Here is an 8,577-nt window from a genome sequence, read left to right as displayed (position 1 = left end):
ACCTTTAGGACAAATGTCAGTGCAGGGCTTGCACATCTTAATACCATTTTCTTCAACCTCCATCTTCGAGCTCGGACATGCCCGGACACAAGAGCTGGAATCTACCACAAAGTTGTCTGAAAAAAAAAAGGAGATATTGGCAGAAAGTGAATAAAAGCTGGGACATGTTTTTGAACTCTGTGCCAATACCTGTTGTTACCTTAGCACTTTCCCAGTGACATCAACATTCAAAGCTCTGTGTTTTCAGAAGTGTATAAGCAAAGTAGGCACGTTATCAGAGACTTACAAAAATCCATGAATTGTCAAGCCTGATCCCTCTTTCTCCCCCATTTGGCCTTATTATTATTAGTAGTAGGGAAAAAAAAGTTACAGTAATTGGAGAGAAATAAAGCAAGATGGTCTGCCCTGTCTTTTTCATGCACCCACAAAAATATACATCTGGGCTAAAACAGTGCACATGACAGTAACAAGTATTTCAAAATTTTCCCTGTTCAACAACTGCCAAAGGGAATGTAGACTGATCCTATCTAATTAAAAGCTTAATACTGATAAGAAAGGAAAAAAAAAATTGTAAGTGTTCAATGAAGTATTTGGGCAAATAATTATATCCCTTATAGAGCATGATATCAGGTTCTTAACAAACCAATCTTTGCTTCAACAAACCCACCACTATTACAGGCAGAACTAGGCCCTGGTGGTCACAGCCCTCGGCTGCTGTCAGTCCTCCACAGAGATTCAAAATTGGGATTTTGGGTTAGGTTGAATTATGGCTCCATTTAATATAGATAGCCCATCCTCCTTACATGTAATTTAAGGATAAAATAATTAAAGCACAACCATAAACCTTCATAGAATGAAAGGGAGAGCAAGAATACGATCTCCTTTATTATTCTTTCCAATTAAACCAGCAGATTCAAAGACTGTGTAAGTGATGACCCTGTAATTTTTTCTGTTACTTGTCATCATCTGGCTGGTAACTCAGAAGCATGTGGGTTTTACATGCATGGGATTCTTCTTTTTTTAACCCCCTCTAATTTTACTCTGGAGTTTTAAGACTGCATTGTTGTCAGTATTATAAGTTTGTTCCTCATTGGGACAGAACTTCTCAGGGTAACTTTCTGTCAAACCATCATTATTCCAAGTTAAGGGTAACAATATCATGAAAGCATTTGGTGCCAGGTGCTGGTTGTGGACTGTTATTTTTCTGAAACAGAAATTCATACCCTTCTACAATCCCACTATTTTAACTATTTATTTCCACTATTTTGGAATTTGCAAATACTGAACTTAAAGCATGAACGCAACAAGCAGTGGACCATGAACACATAAACCACCTTTCTTCAGGAAAATCACTCTAGGATACTTGGGAAGTGTCAGCGGCACAGAATGTCACTGTCTTTATTTAACACCTGACTGAGTTATTACAGGCTGCAAGCACATGCGGAGTGATTGGAGAGATTGTGCTCTGCACTCAGCTCTCATTCTCTCACTGTTTCTAAGGCTCCTGAAATGCAACTCCAACTCCCCATCACTGCAGGAGAAGGCAGGTAGCAGGGCAGATAACACAGCACTTACGTGGGCACTTCTTGACACAGAAAGCCCCGTAGGTGTACTTGGCGTTGTGATTGTGTTCCAGCTGGAAGGTGGTGGGGTTGTACACAAAGGTCTGGGGACACTGTGTGACACAAGCACCACTGTCATTGAAATTCATACAGGCCTGCAAAACGAGACAAAAAATATTGACTTAAATCATAGCTGCTTTAGGGCTTTTCTTTTGGTGTAAAAGATGGCCTTGATTGTTCAGACTTGCTGTGACGGTGAGGAATGTGATACAGAGCTCTCGAATATTCACTTAGGCTACTTGGATTTTTGCTAGGATCTTGGCAAATATGTGACTTTTCAAATTAGGGAGTTTGGTGAGTCCCCTTAATTGGCAACAGTTGCCTGTTACAACACTTACTACAAAACCAAAACAGCACTGTAATTTGTTCATAACTACTCACAATCCACTAATTCTCGACTTGATAGGACATTCTAAAACTGCCAAGAGTAAGCAGCTATTTATCATTGTCTAAGCAAATGCTAATGACTTTTACAGAGGTCCAACCCTTTAGATCTCTTACAGCATGAGTACATCATCCAGCTGAAAACTGGAATTCCCAATTAGGAAGCAAGAGGGATAAGATCTTCTTTTGAGCTAGCACAGGAGGGGGCCATTTCCCTAAGTGGTGAGTTTAACAAGGTCAGTTGCTTCACATACTGAGAGAGGAAAATAGGACTTTGTCCCACTTAGCATTCAGGCTCTGCCACGCACAGCTGACAGAGGACAGGGCCCTGACAAATGAAGAGGCGAGTGTATGGATAACAAAAGTAATGGGATGCAGGGAAAACAATTGACCATGCAAGGCTGGTAATTAGGAATAGAAAGGCCCACCGATTTTGACATTCCTTATCAGCACACATCATGTCTATGGTTTTAACCACAGATTATAAGAAAACTGTTGGAGCAATTTTCACAGAGCATACCGTGAATGAAAAATTTGTATGAATATGAAAGCTGTAGCCTGGCTTGGATCCCTCTAACAGTTTAAGCAGCCACTGTTACTGGCTATTGCCTCCCCACTAACCTGTAATCCAGGTTGCTTTAGAAGTGTTAGTCTAGGAGTGAATCCTTCTGGTCTTTTTCCAGGTTGTTAAAATACAGATGGTTTTGTGTCTTTAAAGAGTCAACAAGTATAACAATAATATATATGTCCTGTCCCCTTCCCTCCTGGGCTGGGACTGAGAGAAAAGAGAACAAGATTCCTCTCTTCTGCTGATTTTACTAGCAGTCCTTATCTCCATTTGGATCAGGACCAGCAGGACCATGGGACCTGTCATGCCAGAAGATTTCAGAAAGGAGAGGATAATAATATATCCAAGGACAAAATCTGCTGCTGAAAGGGACAAGCAGGGAGATCCGTGATGAAAGCACTATCCTACATGGAGCATGTGCTAAGCGGAACTGCTGATCCTGTCTTTCCTGGTTCTTTCAAATGCCAATTACAAAACCTGCCATTTTTTTCACAGAAACAGATTTTTTTTCCCTTTACAAAGATAAACACTTTACTCAGAACTGGATGTGAAGTCCACCCGAGGAATAGTGTTGTGTCACTCTTCTGCTTCCACTAGGCACTCAACCAGGCCCTCCTACACATTTCAAGTTCTAGACCCAGTTTGAATCTGAGATTAAAACATCAATAAAACTTTGCATTACCATGTTGGCTTGCATTTATGTCAGATGATGATTACTGTCTTGCTTTTAGAACTGAATATGCAAATGACTGGATGGCAGCATATGGAGGAGGATGGATGAATTTTATCTACAGATATTAAAACCATATTTAGAACAGGATGCTGTTGCAAGATGCCATAATGCTCTAAAGGATTTGTAATGCTTCATAAGCTGTACCTTTGCTTATTAATAAATACTAATATAGTTTTTTTCCTCAACTCATTTCTTACATGTTGACTTAAAAGGTACTCCATCATGTACATGACAATTCTCTGATAACAGTTTAGCAAATGCATAAAGTAAAACACACCAATACTCCTTGGAGATGTGACAATTCTCAGGAAAAACTCATCTAGAAGATCTGGGAGCCTTTAATTTATGGCTGAAATGTTTTATATACTTTCGTAATTGCTTCAATAATATATGCAAATTTGTAGCATTTTGTGCTAAATGCTGCTAATTTGTCAATAAAAGCATGGGGAAATACACAGGGAAAAAACAAAGTTCTGTGTCTCCGCTGAAAGCTAAGCACAGTTGTCTATAGCCTAAAGCATTACACTTTTCACCCACTGTGTCTAAGCAAGTAATGACTAGTCCTGAAAATTGCCAGACCCCTGCTGAATTTCTTTTACATTGCTCTGGGGCCAGGAGAGAATGAGAATAAACCCTGAGTGCTTCTCTGCTGTATCAGAACAAACATACTAGTTGATTCTTTGCATACATATTTCCATGGCTGCCACAATTCAGGAAGTCTAACTTTCAGGCTGCAGCATTACATAACTTATGCTGCCAATAACTTGTCCTTAACCTTTGAAAATGGGCACACATCAACACATCAGTTCTGAGGATGTTCCTCAGTGCTCATTTGGGAACAATGACTGCATTTTTCATCTTCCCTTTACCTATTTATACTGTACAGGACACAAGAAAGAATGCTATTTTCCTATCTCTCTAGTTCAAAGCCAGCAGAGAACTTCCAGTGACTGGAAAAAAAAAACCATACCATATGTGCTGAGCATCTACTTGAGAAAAGCCACAGAAAACAGTTTTAGTAAATCCTGTTGGTGGCTAAGTCAAGCCACCACTACAGTTCATCAGCAGCCAAAGAACAGCATTTAGAGTGTGGTTTTGAAGCACAAAACCTGTCACTGTCAAACAGTCAGGGCCAGACAGAGAAAGATTCATTTTTGTCAGTTCCTTATGAGCCACTTGCCCACAGTTTCAAAACATATGCAATTTTCCATACCCTCCTCCCAACCCCACCTGGCAGTCAATTTCACAGGTATTTGTCTCTTCAGTCACATGGGTACCTTTGAAAACCCACCTCTCTATGCAGGTTCTAATTCTAGGCTTCTTTAGACCTAGGTTTGCTTCCCCTGAAACCATCAGCAAAACTTTTCTCATCGACCCAGTGTGATGAGCTACACCTTTTTTGAGATCAGTTTTGGGTTCTAAAGCTGCTAAAACTCTTAGAAATAATGGATTAGAAACAAAAAGATTTTTTTTAATGGCCTGGATGTTTAGATTGTCTTTCTTTAAAGAAAAAGCCATTTCTTCTTTCCATCTGAAGCACACACGTAGTAACATGCATTTGAGGGAGAGCGTTTAGGAACCGCTTTCCTTCCATCTCCACAAAGAAGCATGCCCAGTTAAAAAGCTGAATTTAAATTAAGTCTGGCAGAAACAGGGAACGCCTTGCACAGAGAAGCTAAATAGTATTCTTAACTTTCATATGAAAAGCACACAGAGCACTAATAAAAATCATGTTCAAATGTAATGACAAATACTTCTAAAAATTTGCTATCACCTCTAAAAGCTAATTTTGGAAAAGAAAAAGATAAAAATCACAGAGACAAGCACATTAATGGTTCCCAAACTGTATTTACAAATCTCATAGATCTGTTAATGGGTAATATTAAGTAGATAAATGATGTTAATAGAATATGAAAAACACTAAATGCTAAAATTTGCATCCTGAATCTGCGAGTGTGCATATAGTACATTAAAAGGGATGAAATTGTGAATTTCATGGATTAAAGCATTAAGAATCTGCAGAGTGACTGGCAGGAAGAATAAAAAAATCACACATACAAAGCAGTCGGTGTCCTTGGGTCCGGAGCAGCCGCCGGCGCACTCGCGGTGGCAGCAGTCACTGACATAGGGCCCATAGCAGCGTCCATCACACTGCTCTGCACACACGGTCTTCGTCACTGCACGGGGCAGGAAAAGGGACAGCGTCAGACACAGGGCCAGGCAGAGAGCTCTCCAAGTGCTCCCCGAGCAAAACCCCCACAGCGCGCTGGAAAAAGCCCCAAGGAGTGAGGGAACTGCCTCAACGGTGCTGACACTCGGATCCAGAATGCCTGCAGGACACCTGCATCCAGAATATCTGCAGGACACCTGTATCCAGAATGCCTGCAGGACACCTGCATCCAGAATATCTGCAGGACACCTGCATCCAGAATGCCTGCAGGACACCTGCATCCAGAACAGCTGCACAATACCTGTATCCAGAACATCTGCACGATACCTGTATCCAGAATGCCTGCACGATCCCCTCTTTAGGAACACACGTTGCTCAAGGACTGTGGAGAAGGAATTTTTAGTGTGCCCTCTTACCCTTGAAAATTCATGTGGAATGTTACTTTCAAATCATTAGTTTTCTTCACCAGGATATGACACCCCCTCTCACCAAACCACTTGGGGTTTAGTTTTGTGCAAAGAATGGTCAACCAGTGGAGCATCCGCCTCCCCTCCCTCATTCAGCTATAACCTTAATCCTTATTTTATGGAAAAATAAATTAGTATTATCCAAACAACTATACCAACCACCACTGCCTACTGTGCTGTCAGCTGTCTTTTGATAAAAGCTGGGATGATACACTTCTGCAATTAACCTTCAACATCTATGCCGTTAAAAGCATTTAATTGCTTCTCTATGAAAAACACTTTTCAGGAAGCAAAAAAAACCAAAATTCCATCCAACTTTCTGCTTGATTCTATTTTAATGTATATGTAACTTCTTTATAAGTACATTCTGATCCAAAATCCCTTCACAGCTTAGCAGAAATACTTAAGGAAATGCTGAAGCATCTTGCTACATACAGTATTTATTTAAGACATAAAAATGTAAATAACTTAAGAGGAGTGATTGTTTATAATCTGTGGAATGAAACAATGTGCTTTTAGAGCAATTTCATCTTGCTGCTACCAGAGAGAAACTCCCAAACAGAAAAGGCTTTTGTGCCTTGTGCAATCTAATTTGAGAAATTTGGGAAATTCTGTGAAGGCACTTGCTGCCAATACTGCCTGAGAAGCACATTAAAAAGATTTGTTTATTTAAGTGACAGTATTGATAAACATTAAGACAGATGTGAAACAATAGTACCTGTGGCTGTGTGCCACCAGCACACTGTGGTGACAGTCTTCGCTCATGAAAATGAACAAATACCTTTTCTAGTCTTTGACTGTCTTGTTTTCCACCAGCTCAGGATTTGCAGTAGACTGGGCACTGTCTGCCTCACAGACAGGTGAAGCCCAGCCTTACCCTGACTTGAGGGAGGGCACCAACTCCCAGCGGCTCCCCCTTAGCGGAGGGGCACAGAGGCCGTTCAGTTCACTGCACCCCACAACCCAAACTCTCTGCGTTCACCCGTGCCACTGCCCAGGGGAGCAGCTGGTCCCAGAGCTGAGGGGACACCACCCAAATGCTCTGCCTTGCCTTCGCCATGGCATCTCGTGTTTTGTCATGGCCACAGCCACATTCTGCCTTGTGGCTGTGCCTTGAGGCCATGCAGGGAGCCCACTGTTAACCATATTCCTTGCTTCTGGCCCACAGCTATTGGACGTTTTGCTTTAACCTGGGAAGTTTTGGTGTAAAGCCCCTCTGTGTGGATTATCAGTGTGAGCCACCTAACTAATTCACCTCCGATTTATTTACCCCAGAACCAGCTGCTGTTGGGTGTGGGCCATGATGTCCACCTTGTCCATGGAGCCACTGGTTCCCCATGGAGGAGGGACAGTGGCACACCTCAGTTGGTTGGAGCATGGTGCTGATAACACCAAGGTTTTGGGTTTAATCTTGGGATGGGCCATTCACACCAGGGCTGATCTGGAGGAACACAGTCCTGTCTTCAACACAATACTTGAACTGGATGCCTTCAAAAAGTATATTTTGCTTCTGGTTAGACACCTGCTCAAGGAGGGTCTCTACCACGCTGCTCAGGATAGGGAACACTGTGGGTTTTCCTGAAGCAAAACTAATAATTACAGCAAAGGTTTGTTGCTGTTCTTCCCCAGTTGTTTATTCTTCAGGGAGAACAAACAATGCCAACAGAAAGGCCAACATGTTGTTCTAGGAAGAGGCCAGAACATACCATATCTATCTCCTGCTTCACTGTATGCCATATTTGCATTATAGCTGCTGTTAAAGGTCCAGGTCTGAGAGAACCTGTCAGGTGTCTTCAGTGGCACCACACACACCAAGACATTAATGAGCTTAAAGGGCTCTGAATAATCTTAAGGAGTCACATTTAAGACACTTTAAAAGGAAGGTTTTTCCCCAACACAAAACAAACACAGGGCAATTCTGTGTATTGTCTGAAGGCCTGAAACAATCTGATTGCTCAGATGCAAATAAATATCACTCACCAGTTCAGCTGCCTGCAATCATTCTCAGGGGGTAACCCCACAGAAAATACACATAACTGCACTGGTTTAAAAAGATAACAAGCTTTTTTCCCTAAACACTTTCCTCCAAATACAATTAATTGATTTTATAGCTGTAACTCAAGACCTATGTGAAAGAGTGAATTACAAATATCACCCAGAATGTGGCATTTCGGGTGCTAGATACTCACATCTTCACCCAACACAATCATGAGGAGGCCCTCACTAATCACAGCTGAGACCCCAAGCTTCAAAGCAGATCTTTTGAGGGTCAGCACAACTACCTGCCTGGACTCCTACAGATCATGTGTGTGACCCCAAGAATTTGGAGGGTTCAAACACACAGAACTGTCACAGTCAGGACCAGGACCACAGGACAAACACCAAAGTCCTGAAAAACATGCTGTGCATGGAGATAGATTTCTGGGTGAGACTGTCAACCTCTACCAGCATTTCAGAGCAATAAGCTGTGTTGGGGATGGGATGAAATAACACCTTATGTACGTGTGCAAAACATCAGTCTCCTTTATATTTTCCCCTCATCTTTAATTGTGTCAGGACACCATAAATCTATGAAGGAAAAAATGGGAAGTAACTGAAATCAATGAAAAGTGTTACAAACATGCAAAGTTACC

At 41.6% G+C, this 8,577-nt stretch overlaps 1 protein-coding gene across 1 annotated transcript in view; it reads right to left on the bottom strand.

Annotated features, from left to right (window-relative positions):
• The window catches only part of ERBB4 (erb-b2 receptor tyrosine kinase 4), a 530,390-nt gene that overhangs the window by 156,122 nt on the left and 365,691 nt on the right, over nt 1-8,577 (bottom strand). The window contains exons 9-11 of the mRNA XM_017747097.1: nt 5,366-5,484; nt 1,576-1,717; nt 3-116 (exon numbers count right to left, since the gene is read on the bottom strand). Coding sequence (XP_017602586.1) covers nt 3-116; nt 1,576-1,717; nt 5,366-5,484 — 375 coding nt within the window. The remainder of the gene's footprint in view (nt 1-2; nt 117-1,575; nt 1,718-5,365; nt 5,485-8,577) is intronic.

This window comes from Corvus brachyrhynchos, unplaced genomic scaffold (assembly GCF_000691975.1).
Source record: "Corvus brachyrhynchos isolate BGI_N302 unplaced genomic scaffold, ASM69197v1 scaffold671, whole genome shotgun sequence".
Taxonomy (NCBI): domain Eukaryota; kingdom Metazoa; phylum Chordata; class Aves; order Passeriformes; family Corvidae; genus Corvus; species Corvus brachyrhynchos.
This window is presented reverse-complemented; position numbering and strand designations above follow the sequence as displayed.